Genomic DNA, 23,604 nt, shown 5'->3' with positions numbered 1-23,604 from the left:
GATCAGAATAAGGGCCAATACTGTAACAGACAACAAATATGTAATATATATATATATATATATATATATATATATATATATACATGCACACACTGTATATATAAGAGAGAATATACATAAAATATAATAAATAGTTTTTTGGTGGAGCACCTAATCGCTATTGTGAATACCCTTTAAATGAAATCTATATTTGGTGGGATCACTATCTACCTTCAAAACAGCATCAATTCTTTCAGGTACACTTGCATACAGTTTAAAGGAAATCGTCAGGGATGTTGTTCCAAACATCTTGGAGAAATAACCACAGATTTTCTGAGGCTGTAGGCATGCACATGTCCTTCTGAGGATGTAGGTTTGCGCAAATCTTTCTTCAATATCAAAACTAAAAGTGGATAAATCAATGGGGCCAGATAGGATACATCCAAGGATACTAAAATAGCTTAAAGTGGTGCTGGAAGCACCATTAACAGAATTATTCAACCAGTCACTAACTACAGGAGTAATTCCAGAGGACTGGAAAAGAGTGAATGTTGTACCACTCTACAAAAGTGGAAGCATGGAAGACAAAAAACTACCAACCAGTGAGCCTCAAATCATAGGGAGAGTGATGGCAACACTCCTAAAAGAAAGAGTTGTAGATTATCTCACATCCAGCAAACAGCATGGATTTATTTGGGGGAGACCATGTCAAACAAACCTTATGTGACTAAAGTAATAGATTTAGGAGGGGCCATAGATATAGTTTATCTAGACTTTAGTAAGACTTTTGACACTGTCCCACATTGCAGACTGAAATAAATAAACTCAAAAGCATGGGATTAGATACTAAGATGGTTGAATGGATAAGATCTTTGCAGGATAGAAAATTGTAGTAAATTAAGTGCATTTACAGGAGGGTAATGTTACGAGTGGAGTACCCCAGGGTTCTGTACTGGAGCAGTGCTTTTTAATATCTTTATTGTTGACATTGCAAATGGTATTGAAGGGAAAATTAGGAATTTATTACCTACTGGTAATTCCTTTTCACGAAGTTCATATGGTATACTGGGATCTCAATACATTGGGGAAGAAGAGGTCCTCCGCAGGAGACAGGCACATAGAACTCTTTACAGTGGGTGTACTGGCTCCTCCCCTCTACTTTCTCCTCCACATCCTCAGTTAAGGAAAAACTGTGCCTGAGGAGAATGAACGTATGTGAGGTAAGGATATAAGTATATGTGAGTGCGGTGAGATTCATACCAGCACACCCATAAACATTTATAACTGGTAAATAAAACCATTAAGAACTTGTAGAACACTACAAGCAAATATCACCTAAGTGACAACATATGCAACAAGTCAAAATACGTCACACCTTGAAGTGACAACCAAATGCAGTAGAACTCCACTCAGAGGCGGGTTCCCAGTATACCATATGAACTTTGTGAAAAGGATTTACAGGTAGGTATTAAAATCCTATTTTCACTATCATTCATATGGTATACTGGGTTCTCAATACATTGGGGATGTCCCAAAGCTTCCAGAAGGGGGGGGGGGTACGTGCTGCAGCACCACCTGCCCAAACTGGGTATCCTCTGTGGCCAGGGCGTCAAATTTGTTAAACTTTACAAAAGTGTGTTGAGCCAACCAAGTAGCAGCTCTGCATAATTGCAGAGCCAACACACTCCGAGCAGCCGCCCAGGATGTGCCCACTGCTCTCGTGGAATGAGCCTTCACAGAAGGAGGAACTGGTAAGTCAGCTGCTCCATAAGCCTGCCGAATGATAGCACAAATCCAACGTGCAATAGATTGTTTTGAGACCAGCAAACCCTTTTTTCTGGTCATCGTAAAGCACAAAAAGACAATTGGTCTTGCGTAGCCTGGCCGTTCCACCTACATAGGATTTAAGCGCTCGAACCACCTCCAGGGATTCCAGAATCCCAGAGTGACCCACACTAAATGGAACCACAATAACCTGGTTCAGATGGAAAGCTAAACAACCTTCGGCAAGAACTGCTGTTTTGTTTCTGCCCTATGTGTGTGAAACACAATATAAGGACTCCTGCAAGATAAAGCACCTAACTCTGACACGCGTCTAGCCGACACCAGAGCCAGAAGCACCACAGTCTTCCATGTGAGGTACTTGACGCCAGTGGTTCAAACCAAGATGACTGCAGTAAGTAAGACCACATCAAGGTCCCAGGGAGCCGTAGGTGGCACAAAGGGGGGTTGAATCCTCAAAACCCCCTGGAGAAAGGTCTGTACTTCCGGAATAATTGCCAAATTCCTTTGAAAGAAAATGGAAAGAGCCAAAATCTGTACCTTCAAGGAACCTAGCTGTAGGCTCAGATCCAAGCCTGACTGCAGAAATCATAGAAAACTATCCAGTTTAAAATCCGCAAGTGGAAACAAATTAGTTTCACCCCAGGCTACATACTTTCTCCAGATCTTATGGTAATGGGAAGCCCTCACCGGTTTCCTAGCCTGGGTCATGGTGGAAATGACAGAAGCATTGAAGACCTTTTCTGGCTAAAATCTGCCTCTCAACTTCCAGGCCGTCAAACAAAGCCACCCTAAGTCCTGGTAAACGATGGGCCTCTGAGTGAGCAAGTCGAATACGAGAGGTAGATGCCACGGGGTCCCCACAACCATGGCCTGAAGATCTGCGTACCACGCCCTTTGAGGCCAGTCCAGGGCCACCAGAATTGCATCCACTCCTTGGCTTCAAATTCTTTTTAGCACGCGACTTATCCAGGGAATGGGAGGAAACAGGTAAACCAGGTTGAATGACCAAAACTTCGTTAGTGCATCTACTGCCACTGCCTGAGGGTCCCTGGACCTGGAGCAATACTTGTCCACCTGTTTGTTGATCCTGGATGCCATCAGGTCAATCTGTGGTAATCCCCATCGATCCACAATCTGCGTAAACACCTGGGGACTTAGACGCCACTCTCCTGGGTGCAACTCGTAACAACTGAGGAAGTCTGCCTCCCAGTTGTCCACACCCGGAATGAATATGGCAGAGAAGGCCATGGTGTGAGCCTCTGCCCAAACCAAGATCTTGGATACCTCCCTCATGCTGGACTTGCTCTTTGTCCCCCCCTGCCGGTTGATGTATGCAACTGTCGCTGCGTTGTCTGACTGAACCTGGATTGCCAGGCTCTGCAACAAAGGGGCTGCCTGCAGAAGTGCATAATAGACAGATTGGAGTTCCAAACAGTTGATATGAAGTTTGGACTCGAACAGAGGCCATTTTCCCTGAAAATGCCTTCCCTGTGTCACTGCTCCCCAGCCGAGGAGACGCGTCTTTTGTCAGAAATACCCAAACCTGGATCAGAAAATGTCTGCCCGCCAATAGGTTTTGTGGGCGAAGCCACCATTGCAAGGACAGCCTTGCCTGGGCCGACAGACGTATCCACCTGTGCATCTGCAGGTAGGAACCCGACCATTTGGCCAAAAGATCAAACTGGAAAGTCCGAGAATGATACCTCCCAAACTGGAGCGCCTCGAAGGAGGCCACCATTTTTCCCAGTAGTTGGATGCACTGATGGACTGACACCAGAACCTGTGTAAGAACTGCCACTACCAGCAGTTGAATGGTTACCATCCTGTCCTCCAGCAGGAACACTTTCCAGAATTATCCCCAAGAACTGGAGACGCCTGGATGGGGTCAGTGAGGACTTTTGCAGGTTCAAAATCCACAAGTGCAAAGACAGTACATGCATTGTGGTGGTGATATCCGCTCTCAACAGTTCCTCTGTTCTCGCCTTTATCAGCAGATTGTCCAGGTATGGGATAACATTTACCCCTTGAGCCCTTACCAAGGACATTATTTTCGCCATCACCTTGATAGAGATGCACGGAGCCGTAGACAGGACGAAAGGCAAGGCTTGGAACTGGAAATGCTCGTTTTCAATTGCAAACCTGAGGTAAGCCTGGTGTAGTTGCCATATGGGAATGTGAAGGTATGCGTCCTTCATGTCCAAGAACGCTAGGAACTCCCCTTCTTCGAGGCTGACCACAACCAACCTCAGAGACTCCATCCTGAACTTGAACACCCTCAAAAAAGGGTTCAAGGATTTCAGGTTGAGGATGGGTCTCACCGAGCCGTCCGGCTTTGGTACTACGAACAGGGTGATTAATACCCTTTGCCCTGTTCCTGTTCCGGAACAGGTATTATAACCTGGGAGTCCTGCAGTTTCTGCACAGCTTGCCTGAGGACCAGCTGATCCCTTGCCGCAGCTGGGAGTCTGGACTGAAAGAATCTGTGCGGTGGCAACCTATCGAACTCCAGCTTGTAGCCGTGCAAAATAAGACCCCTGACCAATGGACTGAGGCTGGAATCCTCCCACACCTGGCTGAAAAATGACAGCTGTGACCCCACCGCGAGTAGATCTCGTGGTGGGTGTAGCCCATCATGCTAAGGGTTTTTGGGGCACTGTGCCTGAAGGCGCAGAGGACCCAGACTTTCTGAATTTACCACATGTGCCTCTGTTAGCGTTTGAGCCCCCTCTCGCCTTAGGGCGAAATTTGCTGGTCCGAAAGGACTGCTGACTCTGGCCTGAAAAGGCCCGTCTGGGCTGACTAGAGGCGGTTGGGAGAAAGGTGGATTTCCCAAACGTATCCTTAGAAATGAACTCATCTAGTTCCTTACCAAACAGGCGTTCTCCCATGAACGGAAGGTTCTCCACACTACGCTTGGAGTCAGCGTCAACAACCCACTGATGCAGCCACAGAGCCCTGTGGGCAGAAACCGCCATGGATGAGTTACGCGCATTAATAGCAATCCCTCTTGGATTTGGGTTGAATGGACTTTGCCATCCAGCAACTAGCAAGTACCGGGCGCAAAGCCGCCCCACTGGCTGTATACCTAGACTTGAAGGTACCATCTAGTTTTTTTTATCCACTGTATCCTTAAGTGTGGAAGTCCAGGGCACTGGGAGTACCATCTTTTTTGACAAACGGGACATGGTAGCATCTGCAACTGGAGGCTCCTCCCACACTTGCCTGCCGGCCGCATCAAAGGGGAAAGTGGACTTGAAGCATTTGGACACTTTAAATCTCTTTTCAGGATCTTTCCAAGCCAATTTGAAAGCATCTTCCATATCAGTCTGTTCAGGGAATACCACATCCTGCCTTTTTGAGACACAAACAAGGGATCACCTTCAACCGGTGCAGCCAGAGGGAGATCAAGGACTTCTCTTATAACCAGTATTAAAGACTCAGACCCCTGTTACAGCGACTGAGACCCCTGAGAACCTGGTTGTGTATCACCCACATCCTCCCCATCTTCAACAGCCTCCTCCTCAGAGTCAGGCTATACAGCAGCTAAATCACGTTTGCGTGACAAGCCTCTCACGAGAGTGAGAATGTCCACCCTTGCAGACAAGACAGTTAAATCCTGTTGCACTCTCTGCGTCTGCAGGCCATTTGCAATCAGCTGAGTGGACACAGATTCCAACATACTTTTAATTCTGCTTAAAAAGTACAAATAAGGATTGACCACAGCGCTGTAAAACTAGGTTAAGAAATTTTGTATGGGACGTGCAAGGTGGATTCTTCCAATTTGGATCACAAAAATATAACTGTCACGGATTTCTTTATAAATAACACAGTCTCTTTATTTAAAAAAATATATAAAAATAGAAAAAATGAATGACAGATCTTTGAGCCGGAGAACGGAGTCATTACTATTTTGAGCACCACAGCTGTTAAATACTTGATAGTGAAAGTGTGCCTTTTTGCAGATGACTCAAAGGTATGCAACAGGGCAGACACACCAAGAGGGCTAAAACAAATGGTGGATGATCTAGGTAGAATAGATGAATGGTCAAACGCATGGCAACTACAGTTTAATGCCAAAAATATAAGATCACACAATTGGGTCTCAAAAATCCAAAGGCTAAATATAGTATCAATGGCACTATATTAGAAACTACTGAGGAGGAAAGAGATCTACTGTAGGAGTCACTATTTCAGGTGACTTAAAAGCAGGTTATCAATGTAACAAAGCAATGAAGAAGGCAAGTCAGATGCTTGTTGCATAGGGAGAGGAATAAGCAGCAGGAAGAAAGAAGTAATAATGCCACTGTATGGGTACATGGTACAACCTGATCTAGAATACTGTGTCCAGTTATGGAGGCCATATCTCCAAAAGGATATAAATACTCTAGCGACAAAAAAAATCTCAATATGTATAGTTTGGAGCAGAGAAGGAAAAGGGGGGACATGATAGAAACTTTAAAATATATCAAGGGTTTCAACAAGGTCCAGGAGGGAAACATTCTTTAAATGAAGGGAAGTAATATAGAACACAAGGACATGGACTGAAAGTGGAGGGAGGGTGGTTCAGGGGAAATCTGAGAAAAAAATTACTTCACAAAAAGGGTAGTGGACAAGTGGAATAGTCTCCCATCAAAGGTGGTAGAGGCTAAGAAAGTAGAACAATTTAAACATGTATGGGATAGACATAAGGACATACATACAAATAAATAAGGATCAAATAGAGTTTAAGGATAACAATATGGCTAAAAAGGGAGAAGTCTAGATGGGTCTAATTGATTTTATCTACCATAAAATTCTATGGGCAGTATTCAATGAGGCCAATTCGCCATGTTTTATGGCGAATTTGTGCTATTTTCGCGTTGGAAGGTGATTTTTTTGTGTCAGAAAGAGAATCACCCTATTCAACGTGCACTTTTCGCCGTCTTTCTAAGTGATTTTCGCTGTGTGTCGCCGTGTTTGCAAATCGACATCTTTTCATGTGCTTATAGCACATAAATATAAATGTAATTACATTTTTTTTTTTTTTACACATAACAGCCAGCAGGGGGCCGGGAGCCGAGAGCCGCTCATTAGATATTCATATATTCGCTGCTCCCAATAATTACATATGCACGATCAGGAGCAGTGAATACCCGGTCCCCTGCTGGCTCTTCCGGGGGGGCAGCTTGTGCAGCCTGGGTCCCGGGGAGCCCTCCTCCCCTCCACATATGTTCTGGGGCAGGCAGGGAGACTTCCATCTCCCTGCCTCCCGCCGCCCCCCAGCTCCCTGCGGGACGCCGCAGGGGTTAAGATTCGCTGTCAGGGGCAGCAAGGCCCTGCGACGTTGAATACGGGGATAGCAGGGGGACAGCGAGGCTCCGGAATACGGCGACTGTGCAGCGAATCCTAAAAAGGATTCGCTGCACGCCGCGATTATGTTCATTGAATACTGCCCTATGTTTCTATATAATTTCAGACAGACTCGATGACCAGGACTCTTCTTTACACTAAAGATAGTTGGCTGCATGTTTAGGGTCACTGTTCTGCTGTAGAATAAATATGGAGCCCATCAGATGGTATAGCATGATGGATAAGTACCTGTCTGTTTAACTCAGCATTGAGGACACCATTAATCCTGACCAAATCCCATACTTTATTAGCTAAAATGCAGCCCCAAACTTGCAAGGAACTTCCACCATACTACACTACTGCCTGCAGACACTCATTTAGGAGTATTCAATGCTGTGGGCGAGTGGTGACAGCGAGTAGAGCTTCCTGCTCGCTGTCACCACTCACCCTGACAGTATTCTTCGCAGCCCCCCTCATACGCCAATTTCCCCTCGCTCCATTTTTTGAGCGAGGGGAAATTGGCGTATGCGGCTCCAGAAGCAGCGAGACTCACGGCTACATACAGCGAGTTTCCTGCATTAGCCGCGGGTCTCGCTGTTTTGGGGAATTCTCGCCGTCCTGTGACAGCGAGGATTTCCCTGGAACGTTGAATAGAGCGAGCGGCCGGCGCGGGGGTTAAACAGCGAGGATCGCTGGTTTTCTGCAATCCTCACTGTTTAACCCCTTCGCTGGCCGCTCGCCGCGGCATTGAATACACCCCAAAGTTGTACCTCACTCCACTTTGGTGAACAAACTGCCTTCTGTTTCAGCCAAATATTTTCCATTTTGACTCATCAGTCAAGAGCATGTACTGACATTTTTCAGCACCTTAGTTCCTATTTTTTGGTGCATAGTTAAATTGCTTGCCCTTGTTTTGATATCAGAAGTATGTTTTTTTGGCTGCAATTCTTCTATGAAGAACACTCCTGCCCAGACTTCTCTAAAAGGTAGATGAGTGTACCTGGGTCCCATCTGTTTATGCCAGTTCTGAGCTGATGGCACTGATGAACATCTTCTGATTTCAAAGGAAACTAAGCACGATCTGTCTTTCATTTGATGAACTACATTTCCTTGGCTGACCACTGTGTCTACGATCCTTAACATACAGATGGAGCCGGTCTCTTTAGACAGAGACCTGGCATGACTATCACCATGTGCCAGGTCCGCTGTCTGCCAGGAATGGAATGTGTGCTTGAGACACCCATGCGACCCATTCTCAACTATCCAGCAGAAGTCCCATCAGCAGCGCTGCGCTTCGCAGCACATCGCAGCTCTGCTTTACACTGCTCCCAAAGCCTTCACCTGAAGCCTGCACCAATCCATCATCTGCCATCATCTCATGTACAACCAGCATACTGTAGCAATGGGATGCGCGAGTGAGTGAGACGCTCACGCATCCCCGCCAGCTCTGCCAGAAACTGGGATATGGCGAGCAGGTGGGCTGGCTGAGAGCGGCTCCATCTGTACATTGACCTTTCTTTGTGCTTCTTCAAAATACTGTAGCTTGAACAGCACATCTTGAAACCAAGTCTGCCCATAGCAACATCCTATCTTCAATAGAACGCTCATCTTAGTAAATTTACCCCATAGAGTATAACGGCAGATAAGAAGCACTTGGCCCATCTAGTCTGCCCCCTTTCAATCATAGAAACACAGAATTCATACTATACTATTGTAGTATACAGTACTGGTTCATTTGGGAAACTTCTCCACTTTTTAGAAGGATTAATTCAACTCCCTAATTGTTTTGGGTCCTAACCACTACCCTGATAGTTACCCTTGGACCTTTCTGCTGGAAACCCAGGGCCAAATGTAATAGGGTGAGAGTTTCAGAAACTGAGAGATTTTGGGAGAGTTTTCCCCCTTTTTTTAAAGCAGCAATCAATTACACTGCAAAACCAGGTTGATTTTGCCATGTAATTGATTGCTGCTTTAAAAAAACATGGGAAAACTCTCCCAAAATCTCTCACTTTTTGAAACTCTCACCCTATTACATTTGGCCCCCAGTGTTTTCCGGGATGCACCCACCATTTTTGTGGGCACGCCCAGGAAACACCGGTCATCCACATGCGCCATCCCCCTGACTGCCTCCATCCTGATCCCCCACCATACAAATGCCTCCACGACTGTGCAAGTCGCCAAAGGCATCCACACAGCGACCCTGCACATGTGCATATTAGAATATACATTGAAAACATTGGTCTCCGGTGTGAATATGCAGGGGACCGATCATTACTGAGTTGGGCCGTATGTTGGGTATTTTAGAGGAGGTGAGTTGGCTATTATGTCCCAGACTACTGAATTTAGACCACTTTTCTCGATAGTAAAAAAACCTATTAGAAATAGATTAAAAACAAACCTTTATAGTAGCCCCGGGAAAAAAAAGCCAATTTCCAGTGTCCATTGGATCAAGATTATCTTCTAGGACAATCTGCTTATTAGCAGCATTGATGATCAGTATGTTGTCCAGAGCCCAACATGCCTCATACACATCTCCAGGCTGTGTGCTCTCCTGTGCCCAGCGGAACCTCACATTTTCACCTTTGGCTTCATATGGAAGGTAGATAATGTGGATGATTGTACTGACATTTGAAGGAGCACTGGAAGAGTAAAAGACAAATATATATGTTATTATTTTAAGTAATGTTGCATAGAAACACATAAATTGAGAACATTTATAGTAAAATAAAACATGCAAAAAAACCCCAAACAAACGACTTTTGGCAGTTACTGGTAATCACCAAAGAGGAAATGTTGAACACGGTACCAGAAAATTTGAATGGCCAACACCACTTATGAGATGGGAAATATATTTATCTAATAGTTTTCAAGTTTTATATACAAGTCCATTGTAATTGCAAAGCAATGCAAGGTATAAGGGGTGATATTTAATAGGATGAGAGAAACAGAAAGTGAGAGATTTGGTAAGAAATCTAATTTTTTTTTAAAAGCGGCAATCATTTACACCAGGCATGTCCAAACTGTGCATACCTCCCAACTGTCCTGCATATTGTGGGAACGTCCCTGTTTTTTGGGACGTTCCCACATCCCTCCCGCAGCCGGCAGTGTCCCATGGTGGTGGTGGGGGCAGTTGGGAGTCCCCCCTGTCATCCATGAATAGACGCTGTGCGCATGCGCACTGCGTCTATTCTTGCAGGCAGAGAGGCTGGGGGCTGGCCACTTCCCCTTTTTGTCAGACCACGCCCCTAAATATTTGCAGCGCCGCTGTCCAGAAATGTTGGGAGGTATGCTGTGGCCATCCAGCTGTTGTGAAACTACACATCTCAGCATGCCTTGCCATATTTTAAAATTCCCTAATAGCAAAACTGTGGCAAGGCATGATGGGACTTGTAGTTTCACAAAAGCTGGAGGGCCATAGTTTGGACATACCTGATTTACACTTCAAAATGAAACTGGTTGCCTCTTTTTAAAAAAAAGGGAGATTTCTTACCAAATCTCTCACTTTCTGAATCTCTCATCCTATTACATTTCACCCAAGATTTCTATCATTGCAATAAGCAGTGATAAAACCTATTTTCACATTTTGATAATACCATACCTCCCAACATGACCCTCTCCAGGAGAGACAGAATGCTCTATTCCTGGCCTTCTGTCTTCTGTTCACAAAGTGATAAAGTAGAGAGTAATAAACAATCAGCCAATCAGCTTACAACTCTCATTTCCCACTCAGTCTGTGACATGTAATTTAGAAGCTGATTGGCTGGTTGTTTATCACTCTGCATTTTATCACTTTATAATGGTACGATGTTCTATAACCCTACATGTTATAGAATCTAACACAGCTCCTGAAGAAGCAATGTCCATAAACACACCTGATTCTCTCAAGTGGCATCCAGCTGGTAGCATTGTTCTTGGTGTAAGACACCACAATGGCTGGATCGGTGTAGCTAAATCGACATAGACCAGACCCTGTAAGATAAAACCATATTAAGAAAGTGTTATATTGTGACAAAGACATTCATTATACCTTAATAGCCCCAAATGGCAAGTGACCCCTACATACCACACTCATTTTTTCATATGTTAAATTACTAAATCAATAATGAAATGACATTAGTGCTGTTGCTGAACGCAAGCAGCAGATTTATCCATGCTAAAGATGCCAGAGTTGATATAAAAGTGATAAATCACAGCTGAGCAGCATAATGTGCTAGAGATTTCCCAGGGGAGCAATATGAGTTATGTGCATATCATAAAGATATGCTACGGACACATAATCTAAATAATGCAGACCGTGAAATCAATACTTTGTACGTATTTGCTCTATACTCACACAAATCATAATTACTTATTACCAGTTATTTTATATAGCGCACACATAATCCGCAGCGCTTTACAGAAAATATTTGAACATTCACATCAGTCTCTGCCCCAATGGAGCTTACACTCTATACATGAAAACATAATGGGGGTGATACTGGTTGGATTGCCAAAGCAAACTCCTTCTTTAATGGACAAAACCATGTGCACTGCAGGTGGGGCAGATGTAACGTGTGCAGAGAGCTACATTTGGATGGGGTGTAGTCAAACTGATATCTATATTGCAGTGTCAGTATAAAACAGCCAGTATTCACTCTGCATAGAAATAAATATGTGAGATATTGCATGCAATCATTCGATTTCGGCCACATCTGGCCAATAAATCGAATGATTGCATGCATTTTTAAGGGGACATTCGATGCGATGGCACGCTGTCGAATGTTGCATCGATAGATTTTATGTGCTGCACATAATATTTATCGAATTGCATGAGCAATCGCATGTGGTTTTTAACCACATGCAATTGCTCGAATGCAATCAGTGGCGATTTCAGGGTGCAGGGCCGGGGTGGGGACCGGAGCTGTTGGAGGCGGAGGAGGAGTGGGACCGGAGCGCTGGTGGGGAGCGGGTTCCCTTGCTCTGGCGGCTGTGGAGCTGGAGACCGGTGCGCTGGGGAAAACGGAGAGGTAGAGTCTGTGAAGAAGCACTTTCAGGCGGCGGGACTTAGCAGCGGCAGCAGATGATTTTGAAACACTGGACGGTCCTCTGATTGGCTGAGAGAGCTCTCTCAGCCAATCAGCGGCCACCTGAATGTGAGGCCGCTGATTGGCTGAGAGGGCTCTCTCAGCGGCCTCAGCCAATCAGTGTTTCAAAGTCATCTGCTGCCGAGTCCCGCCACCTGAAAGCCCCAATGCTCCGATCCCCAGCTCCGGTCCCCACTACACAGCCGCCAGGCCACCCCTCTTCCAGCACCCGATCTCCATCGCAGATGGCATGCGACATCGAGTGCTGCACTGGGCACCACTTGATGCGATCAAATGCGATGTCCCATCGCATCTGATCGCATAAGTGTATGGGCACCATAACTATCTCTGCACATTACACCTGCAGTGTACAACCCACCTGCAGTGCACAGCCCCACCTGCAGTGCACATCATAAAAATACACAAACATTTAATGTTAGATGGTAGGTAAAACTGAAGATCCACCAACATACAGTGCTCTAATATGGAAGCCAAATGCATAAAAAAAGTCAGTAGAAATTTTAAATACGATGCTATTTATAGCCCATTTTATACTTAGCAGAGTTATACCATGTGTATGTTTTAACGTTTATTTTGCTGATTTGTTTTTAGTTAACTGGGTAGCATGATAATAACGATAAATTCTAGAACACACTGGTTCAGGGCAGATGTTTGCATAATTATACTGAGAGTTTACCATGCTTACTGAGTTTTTCAAAGTCACAAATTCACCACAATTACACATAGAAGTACTGTTGAGATCAAAACAAAACAAAAATGAAAAGTAGTATACCAAAAACATAGTCCACCTTTTAATATATTTCTAATCAGTGGCACAGAAAAAAAACAAAAGTTAAACTAAAGATAAAAGCCCATCAAATACTGAAGGCACACTCTTATATGTACTCAGTGGGGTTGAAAGTGAATATTTAACATATGGGTTAAAAAATAAATAACCAATAGACAGCTGAATCAAAAGCATTTAATACACAAGAGAAGACTGTCCATCAATATTAAACTGAAAAAGTATAACTTGGTAACAACTGATGTGAGTCAAAATATGTCACTGTGCTTGTTAAAGAAAATAGACTAATCCATTGCAGGGTTTTTTCCTGTATTGTATTGTGTTTTACAAGTGGCCACAATATATTTTATTGGAATGCATGTACCCATGGGGATCATTGTGCTTTATCACCATTGTAGGTAAATGCCACTGATGATTCCATTTGAATGTATATAACAGCTGCATAATGCAGGTAAGGTGCAGTGGGGGACATTGCTGGACTCTTTAGGGAGTCAGGGAGATGCTACTATGTATTTTAGGGAGTCTCTAGATAGATACTGTAGATAGATAGATAGATAGATAGATAGATAGATAGATAGATAGATAGATAGATAGATAGATAGATTATGGGGGGGATGCTCTAACATCCGCGCCCCCTATCACCGGATACAGCATACATAATTATCGCATATGCTGTAACATATGCGATAATTATGCGGTGTGTCAGCAGGTTCCATCGGGACCCCGCAGTTCCCCCTCCCTCCCTTACCCGGCACTGTGCTGCTGCGGTGGGGGGGGCTGGCTCTCCTCCTCCCTGCACCCGGAAGAGGATCATAGTGTAGGGAGGAGGAGGAGGTCACAGGTCCGGGCAGCACAGCTCTGTGCTGGTGAGGGGGGGTCTCATTAGAAGCCCATAGGCTTCTATGGGGCATAGACCGATTTTTCTGGCGATGCCCCCCGTCGCGGTAACCCGGCGGGGGATGCTTAGAGGATCCCAAAATACGATACCGGATTTTTAGTTTAGAGAATCTCCCCCTGAGAGGGAGATAGAGTAGATAGATATACCCAATACACTGAAATCTCTGAAGACTCCATATTTTACCACACACCCTTACCCTTGACACCCAACCTAATAACATAACATAAAATACAGCAGTTAGAGAGATACCTCCTGTCAGTATAGAATAGATGCGACCAGGGAGAGCCCCCACACCACCAGTACACAGCATCAGGCTCCCCTGCTCCAAACACATCAGCAGGGATCCAACATCTCCCTCCCCCACTCCACCCAGACATACTTGATCCCCCTCCCTGCACGACCAGCACCTCTACCCCTCCCAGCTCCAACAGCCGACTGCCTGGCCCACAGGACTCACACACAGTAGTAGCTACAATCCCCCCTCACCACAGCACATTGACCGGGTACAACGGAAGAAGGGGTGGCGAATGGGTGGAAACACTTGACGATCTCTGCAACAGGTGCTTGTGAGGACGGTGCCAGATATTAGGGTATGTCTGGGCAGTCCAGGCACCTCTGGGATTTGAACTAAAAAGATCAAATTGCACGCGATAATCGCACCATGTGTGGGCACCACATGTACTAAGCCATGGAGAGATAGAAAGTACCAGCTGATCAGCTCCCAAATGTCATATTAACAACGGTGTCTTAAAATGACAGTTAGGAGCAGCTTGGCAACCGCGCAACCAGCAGTGACGTCAATGGCACTACCCATATTTACTATATATATAAAAGGGGTCTCCTACCATGTTATCTCCATCCAAGGCTTAGTACATAGACCCACTAGTTATCAACATAATTCTGTGCTTTAAACATGTATAAGAGAGAATTAAGTTACATACCAATTTAACTAAGGTATAAGGCAGTAGATATGGGAAGATCTGATAGGCGTTCCTGGTGGTGAGTGTGTGAGAGTGTGTGTGTGTGTGTGGGGGGGGGCTTTGAATCAAGTCGGTGAGCGTGATGGTGTGAGGGTCATAATATACAGAAGTTCCAAATCCTCAAAGGGGCTTGCTTAACTTGGGTTTGCAAACTATCTTTAGTGCATGTGAAGTGTGTCATGTCATCTAAAGTCACCTCTATGGGAGCAGCACTTACAGCAGCATTTTACTCTTTTGCAGAAATAAATACCTCCCAACAGCCTGAAATCTTGCAGCGTTATGTTTCCAGCCCACAAAAGAGATTGTGGCATCTTTGGTAGGTTACAAACCCAGCTGTATGGCAGTATAATATGAAGAATCAACAATGTTAAGGATATGTTTGAAAAAAAATTATCCATTGACTTTTCATTTGGATTGCTAATTTTTCCCATGGACTACCAGAATTGTCATCAGTTTAATATACTGTATATTAGCTAGGCCAACGCTGATGTACCCTTGCAATTAATTATTGATGATTGTTCTGGAAAGCTTCTATATCTAGATTTTAGGATGAATACAAAGGATTGCAGGCACAACTTTGCACATAAGCGACAACATTACACCATAAATATCAGGTGTACAATTGGTACCAGCCCTAATACTAGAAAATAATAACTTCTTACCATACAGAAAGAGCTTGCCAGTGGCTCATTGTACTGTACCACCATATTATTTGCAAAATAAGGTGAAACATTTACTGTACATGGACTTTAGGTCTATACATCTAAAATACATAAAAACATATACTGTAGTGTATATTAGTTCCTTATACACACACACACACACACACATGCACAGACACACACAAACACAATATACACTGAGCAACAACAACTGAAGGGCAGTGAAGATGACAATTTATGATTATTTTGAGCCCATCTGCTTCAACTGCCTGTGTTACGCGGAATGAACATCTGCCGTCCATCTTTGTACTATACACCACTGTAAGGTTCCAAATTTTAATCATATTCATTTATTTTACTTAGAAGAGTCGCGTTCAGAACCAATCAACCTCATCTTTAGTTTGTCAAATACATTCATACAGCATGAAAGATGAAACTAAACATGATTCTATACAGTAGAATGAATAGACACATAATGAGAGGAAGATTAACACATCTCCCGCTATTTTAATTAGCAAAAATCTGCACCACTGCAAAATCACCATTAGTTCTTTGAAGCAATGTATTATTTTACATTTATTTAACCAGCTAACAAACATAAATGAAAGTGACCATTGCAGTAACACACATTTTGACATTTTGAGCATGTTTTTTTAAAATGTTTTTTTTTTTTTTTGCGCAATAGGTATATAAAAAAAACATGTGAAGTAACTAAGCACAACGCCACATTAGCATTAAAGCTAAGATTATACAGTATCTCTTTTACTTTACTAGTACAGCAAACGTGCAAATATTTTTTAAATAATTTCAGCTACACTTTCCTGCTGAGCTAGTGCATTGATGCATGAGGGCTGAGGACCATGAAGCGTAATCCTAATAAGCAGTCCCTGGGACCTGCAATACCACATGGGATCAAGGACTTATCCCAGTATTTATGCCCTAGTTCATTTTATGCACAATAGTAGTGCCTTAGCTCATGTTATACTAAACTCTGCTCCCAGTTCACATTATGCCATATTGTAGTTCCCCGGATCAACCACTACATACTGTATGTTATACTGTAGTGCCACCAGATCACACAATACATGTCATACTGTAGTGCCCTTAGTTCCTATTCAGCAACACTGTAGTGCTCCCAGTTAATGCTATGCTACACTGTAGTGCCATTAAATCATACTGTTCCCCCAGTTTATGTTGTACCTCAATCCACATGTGCCACACTGTAGTGCTTCTAGTTTATATTAAGCTAATTATAGTGCACCCAGTCAGCGGCGTAACTATAGCACCGCAGCCCCCGCCACCGCGGGGAGGGGGGGGCGCTGTGCATGTGGGGGCGCCGGGGGCTGCGGTGCTATAGTTACACCCCCCCCCCAATCCCCCGCAGACTTCCCTATCTCGCTGGTCCCGGCGGCTCCGTTCTTCTGCTGAGGACCACCACAAAATGGCCGCCCCCATATAGCACACAGTTCTCTGAAACTGCTGTATGGGGGCGGCCATTTTGTGGTGGTCCTCAGCAGAAGAAGAACGGAGCCGCCGGGACCAGCGCGATAGATAAGACTGCAGGGGATTGGGGGGGGGGGGGTTTGCATGGGCGGCGGGGGATTGGGGGTGCTTGGCGCGGGGGGCGCTCAAAACTTAGTTACGCCACTGCACCCAGTTCAAATTATCCCCCAATACAGTGACCTTAGTACATTGTAAAATCCATTACACTCCACTCTCACTCTTATAGCATCCATTACACACACCACTCATTTAAAATAAAATGTCTCCACACTAGGCAGCACTATTTTAAATAGAATCTGAGATTATACTCCATTGACACCTTGGGGGAAATTTACTAAAGGAAATTTGTAAAAAAATAGGTGTATTTGTATTTAGAAATACACTTATTTTTTTACATTTACTATCCCGAAAATACGGCAATTCGTAGTCGTATTGATGTGCTATCAATACGAATACGAATTGCCGTATTTTCGGGATAGTAAATGTCAAAAATAAGTGTATTTCTGAATACAAATACACCTATTTTTTACAAATTTCCTTTAGTAAATTTCCCCCCTTATTTTTACCTAATTTGCCATTTGCCAATAGCAACATCCCATGTGAAATAGAACTCCCATCTTAATAAAGTTCCTTCAGAGTGTCTTCATCGATATCTGTCGCCATCAGGGCCGCCAAGATAAATCCTGGGCCCCAGTACAATAACTTCCTGGGGCCCCCACGGACGAAGCTCCCCGCACACTCTGCGGACCCTTGTTACGCCACTGCTTCCAAGGTGGATACAGGGCCAAAATTTGCACCGTAATGCCTATTACACATGTCACACACCTATTACATATTATACCACATTCCATAATGCTCATTACACGTTATGCCACACACCGTAGTGGCCAATACACATTATGCAATACACCGTAATACCTATTACATATTTTACCACATGCCACAATGCCCACTACATATTATTCCACACAACGTAATGCTCATTGCTGATTATGCCAAGCACTGTAATGTCTATTACATATAATACCTCACATATTATGCCCCATACTGTAAGTTCTGCTTACCTAAATGCTCGTTGCTATGGGCTTCATGCTTGATGCCAGGGGTTAACATGCTCTACCAGGGGTTAACATGCTCGTTGCCATGGGTTTACATGCTCTGCCTGGAGTTACATGCTCTGCCATGGGATTAACCTGCTTTGCCAGGGGTTAACATGCTCTTTGCCATGTGATTAACCTGCTCTGCCAGGGGTTACATGCTTGTTGCCATGGGTTTACATGCTCATTGCCAAGGGCATACATGCTCTGCCAGGGGTTATACATTCTCTGCCAGGGGTTAACATGCTCTTTGCCATGGGATTAACCTGCACTGCCATTGGTTACATGCTCTGCCAGGGGTAACATGCCCTGTCTGGATTTACATGCTCTGCCAGGGGTTACATGCTCTGCCAGGGGTTAACATTGTCTTCCAAGGGAGTTAACATGCTCTTTGCCATGGGATTAACCTGCTCTGCCATTGGTTACATGCTCTGCCAGGGGTTAACATGCTTGTTGGGAGGTACTCCCGAGGGAGGTGGCCTCTCTCTGACCCAGCTCCTCCCGCCACCCAGGGTCACGTGGCTGGCTCGCAGCAGACCCTGTAGTCAGAGAGCGGAAGGACCTCTGTGATGCTGCTGCCCCCACGTCCGCCCACATCCGCACACTCAAACCCGGTGCACTCGCCACCAAATTTAAATCAAACTGTGTGTCCAGACCGGGGTCCCCCTGACAGGCCCAGGACCGGGTAAATTGTACCTGCTCCCCCCCCTCTCGGCACCCTTGGTCGCCATCAGTGAACCAACACCGGAAACTGTCATCACCGGTGAACCTTCCTAGTTACTGTGTTATTGGTATCTGACCTGAGCTATGTTTACTTACCTGCAGTGTATCATATCTTATTTCCAACTCATCATCGATGGTCACCATCGGACATTTCTTTTAACCAGAGCCTATTGTATCCTACCAATTTCAGTCTCCATTATATTTTGGTTCTAGCCAATTCCAAGAACTCTACCGTTTCCATAAATTACATTCTATTTTACTTACCTCTTCTGGACTCCAAATTATCAGCCACGTCTTCGGGCTCAATACACCACCTCATTCCCTGAAGTTCACCCACATATGTGGGCACAGGTTATCAAACCCCCCCCCCCTAGCTTCCACTATGCTCCACCTTCAGAGTGTGCAAGTTCAAGCTTCAGGCGTGACAGACCCAGTTGGTGGTGGGGACAAGTCAGCAGAGATTCGGCAGTGCTCCCAGTGACTGTGATGCATGTGCAGTTCAAAAATGGTAACTCAGATCCATAAACATCGGTATTGTGTTCACCTCTGAATCAAGCCCTATGTTATGCAACTCTGCAGAGAACTACTGCTTGTCCTCTATAATGTAACATAACCACTAATCATCTAGTGCAGTGGTTCCCAACCCTGGTCCTCAAGTACCTCCAACAGTGCACGTTTTGCAGGTCTCCACACAGAATCACAAGTGCTATAATTAGCTCCACCTGTGGATCTTTTCAAATGTGCCTGAATAATGAGTGCACCTGCTTTAAGAATAAAGACTTACCAATAGAGAACTGGAGTACAGATGCAGTAGTTGTATTAAGACTGGTTGTTGTCTGAAATGAAAAAAAAGCATTTGTCAGTATTCCATACCTCCCAACTTACAAAGGGACGGAGGAGGGACAAATGGATGGCGCGCCGAAAAATCCAGGGGGGGGGGGGTTTGTGAGGCCTAATTAAAGGGGCATGGTCTAGACTCTCCCGCGAGGCCACGCCCACGATTTCATGCTATGGGGGCATGACCCAGAGCCTCTAGCCATGCCCCCAGCCTACGGCAATAGACGCTGTGCTAGAGCAGTCAAAATCTAGTCATATCGCCAGTGTTCTCGCTAGAGATCACTGGTTAGCAAAGACTGCTCAGCACACATCACGGGTGCATCGCATTTTTTGCAGCAATGTGTGCTGAGCGATCCATGCTTAAGCACCTTGCTCACCACAGGGCTGCAGTTGCCCCATGTGTATGGGGCTTTAGTTTAAGACCACAAACCATTCCATATAACATAGTGGAAAGAACAGTAAAGGGATAAGAGCAGCGGAGAAGCAGCAGAAATAGAGGGCATGGTCAGACTGAGGGCTGGGTGAATCAGGGAGGGGGGCATAGTGAGTTAATTCTGCATATGCTGGACCTCTTTAGTGGAGGCACAAAATAACTAATGGAAATAGTTCTGTAAGCCACTGTTGGAAAATCTCAATGAGTTTAATTATTTTTGAGATAATGTAGGCAATACCTTTATCAGAATGGTAATAAGTGTAGGATAGTGATGACATTTACATGAAATGTTGATAACCCCATCTCAAGGCAAATATATAACTACATCCTGATATAACTGCAGTACATGACCATAATGCAATCAGTGTAAACATCATTTTCTATAATCCCCCTTAATATAAATGTAGATATGAAGTTATGAAAAAATATATTCGCATGCATACACAAATTAATACAGTAAATGTTTGAAAATTATGATAACAATAACAAAATATTTGTTACTAGAATATTACCAGTTCTCGTAGCCCATAAGGATCACAAAATGTGACAGATCCACCATGCATAATTACACCACACAACTCTCCCACTTCACAGTTACTGCATGGCAACCTGCATAATACAAAAGAGAAATAAACATTACTTGAAATATAGTCCCATTCTGGTTAATAGGAAAAACATACTAAAGATTCTGTTGCATACATGTTGGATTCTACTTTCATTTTTAAGATGTCGGACACCACGCGGATTGGCGGAATAGCCATGGATCCATGTGCTTTTGTCGGACAGGCGGTAAAATCCAGCTGGATTTTGCCCCGTTGCTGCTAAATATCGGATTTAGGCAGGGAGGACGGTGCCAGGTGAGCAGCAGCTCACCCGGCACCATCCTTCCATCCGCCGTCCTCCCGCTCGAATATGTTAATGGACCACAGTGGCTTTTGAGGCCTTTTATACTCTAGTCATTTGTTTTAATATGTTCTAATTGGGCAGTACGGATGGTGTAATGGTTAGCATTACTGCCTCACAGCACTAAGGTCATGGGTTCAATTCCCACCATGGCTCTAACTGTGCAGAGTTTGTATATTCTCCCCGTACTTGCGTGGGTTTCCTCCGGCACTCCGGTTTCCTCTCACAATCCAAAAATAGGCTAATTGGCTCCAAACAAAAACTTAACCCTAGAATGTCTGTGTGTGCCTGTATATGTGGTAGGGAATCTTGGGGCAGATTTATTAAGCTTGGAGAAGAGATAAACTGGAGATAAAGTGGAGAAAAGGTAAAAGGAGATAAAGCACCAGCCAATCAACTCCCAACTGTCTTTTTCAAACACAGCTGATTGGCTGGTGCTTTATCTCCTTTTACCTTTTCTCCACTTTATCTCCAGTTTATCTCTTCTCCAAGCTTAATAAATCTGCCCCAAGATTCCCTACCACATATACAGGCACACACAGACATTCTAGGGTTACCTTTTCTCCGCTTTATCTCTACTCCAAGTTTATTAAATCTGCCCCATAGATTGTAAACTCCACTGGGGCAGAGACTGATGTGAATGTTCAAATATTCTCTTTAAAGCACTGCGGAATATGTATGCGCTATATAAGAAACTGTGGTACTTCTTTACTTTCACGGCGCCACTAAATAGGACAGATAGGATAGTACATAGGATACGATTTTGTATGCGATTTGACATAAGATATCGCATAAGATATAGGATAAGATTTACTATCCATTTCATTACCCCACTATCCACTAGGGCGTGGAGTTGATTTTATATAGCGTGGCGAGCGCAGCGAGCCCCGCGAGGGGACACAGATGTTGTTTTAAAGCAAGTCCCCAATATTGCATGCCATTTGCATGCAATTCCATAAAATACATTCCGTGTCCCCTCGCGGGGCTCGCTGCGCTCGCCACGCTTCGGGCTCGCTGGCTCGCTACGCTCGCCACGCTATATAAAATCAACTCCACGCCCTAGTGGATAGTGGGGTAATGAAATGGATAGTAAATCTTATCCTATATCTTACGCGATATCTTATGTCAAATCGCATACAAAATCGTATCCTATCTAGTATCCTATCTGTCCTATCTAGTGGCGCCATGAAAGTAAAGAAGTACCGAAACTGTTAATAATAAATTAATAAATAAATAAATAATTAAATTGTGGTCTCTAACGCCTAAAAATACACCTCAATGTCACCATTAAATAATCCAAAAGAGTGTGGTTATTGTTTTACTATCTCAGCACATGCTCCTTGATAAATAGTGAGTTTGTACTGTGTTATGCAGGGAGACCTGGCGCTTCTGTGCGGAAGTGTTTGAACTGTGCCCAAGTAAGTAGTGGTGAGCATTCCACAAAAACAAGTTCATCAAGATGGAACATTTTAGTAATTATACATTTTATTTATTGTTTAGAAGCTAGAGCTGAGATTTGTAGACACTTCTTAGCCTCATTTAGTTATTATTTACAAATTAATAAAAGCTGAGACCCATGATTTTTCACAAAACCCATGATTTACGTGTCTTTATTTATATTTTAGGGTTCAATTTTGAGATTATTATAACAGGTTTATTAGCAATAAACTAGTGAATAGCTTTCTGGCCATGGGCCTTATTCAGACCTGGGGCCTTATTTTGGGTCACTCTTAGAGGCAAATTCCTTCTAAAATGGACAAAACCATGTGCAATGCAGGTGGGGCAGATGTAACATGTGCAGAGAGAATTAGATTTGGGTGAGTTATTTTGTTTCTGTGCAGGGAAAATACTGACTGCTTTATTTCTACACTGCAATATAGATCTCCCTTTGAAGTCACACCCCACCCTAATCGAATTCTCTCTGCACATGTTACATCAGCCCCCTGCAGTGCACATGGTTTTGTCCATTTGAGAAGGAATTTGCCTCTAAGAGTGAACCAGAATAAGGCCCCTGATAACTGGACAAATTTGTTCAAAATGGACAAAACCATGTGCACTGTAGGTGGGGCAGATGTAATATGTACAGATAGTTAGATTTGTGTGAGTTATTTTGTTTCTGTGCAGGGTAAATACTGGCTGCTTTATTTTTACACTGCAAATTAAATTTCAGTTTCAACACAGCCCATTCACATCTATCTCTCTCTGCACATAATACATTTGCCCCACACCTGCAGTACACATGGTTTTGCCCAATATGAGAACACATCTGTCCTGCAATCAGGTCTGAATTAGGCCCTATGTGCAGACTGACAACACCCCCCACAAACACCAACCTCCATGTCTACCTAACTCTTTATTTTACACTCTCCCACAAAGTCATATCCCTTATCCTGTGCCCTTTGGAATACCAGATGTTTGTAATAAAGTGGTCCATTTTCTAGCCAAGACTAAAACCTGGATTACCCCCTCTGTCATCACTTGTCCTACTGCTCTCTTGGCTTCGGGCCTCCCAATTTGACATGCCTCCCAAGCCAGGGGTCACCATGGTTGTGGTGTTGGGGTTCTTTATTACTCTCTAGATACTTCTACTAACTAATAACCCCCAGAA

General features: G+C 44.1%; 1 protein-coding gene and 1 long non-coding RNA gene across 6 annotated transcripts in view; one reads left to right on the top strand and one right to left on the bottom strand.

Moving 5' to 3' along the window:
* RELN (reelin) overlaps nucleotides 1-23,604 on the bottom strand; it is a 479,555-nt gene that overhangs the window by 240,056 nt on the left and 215,895 nt on the right. For all 4 annotated transcript variants that reach the window (XM_083183017.1, XM_083183019.1, XM_083183018.1 and 1 more), the window contains exons 7-10: nucleotides 20,606-20,702; nucleotides 19,608-19,659; nucleotides 10,965-11,061; nucleotides 9,491-9,731 (exon numbers count right to left, since the gene is read on the bottom strand). In XM_083183017.1, the coding sequence (XP_083039143.1) occupies nucleotides 9,491-9,731; nucleotides 10,965-11,061; nucleotides 19,608-19,659; nucleotides 20,606-20,702 (487 nt within the window). The remainder of the gene's footprint in view (nucleotides 1-9,490; nucleotides 9,732-10,964; nucleotides 11,062-19,607; nucleotides 19,660-20,605; nucleotides 20,703-23,604) is intronic.
* LOC146074656 (uncharacterized) overlaps nucleotides 1-23,604 on the top strand; it is a 164,592-nt gene that overhangs the window by 16,514 nt on the left and 124,474 nt on the right. For both annotated transcript variants that reach the window (XR_014473447.1, XR_014473446.1), the window contains exon 2: nucleotides 15,079-15,154. This is a non-coding gene — a long non-coding RNA (uncharacterized LOC146074656). The remainder of the gene's footprint in view (nucleotides 1-15,078; nucleotides 15,155-23,604) is intronic.

Source organism: Crinia signifera, chromosome 4 (assembly GCF_055691185.1).
Source record: "Crinia signifera chromosome 4, ASM5569118v1, whole genome shotgun sequence".
Taxonomy (NCBI): Eukaryota; Metazoa; Chordata; class Amphibia; order Anura; family Myobatrachidae; genus Crinia; species Crinia signifera.
Note: the sequence above shows the minus strand (reverse complement) of the source record. Positions and strands in the feature narration are given on the sequence as shown.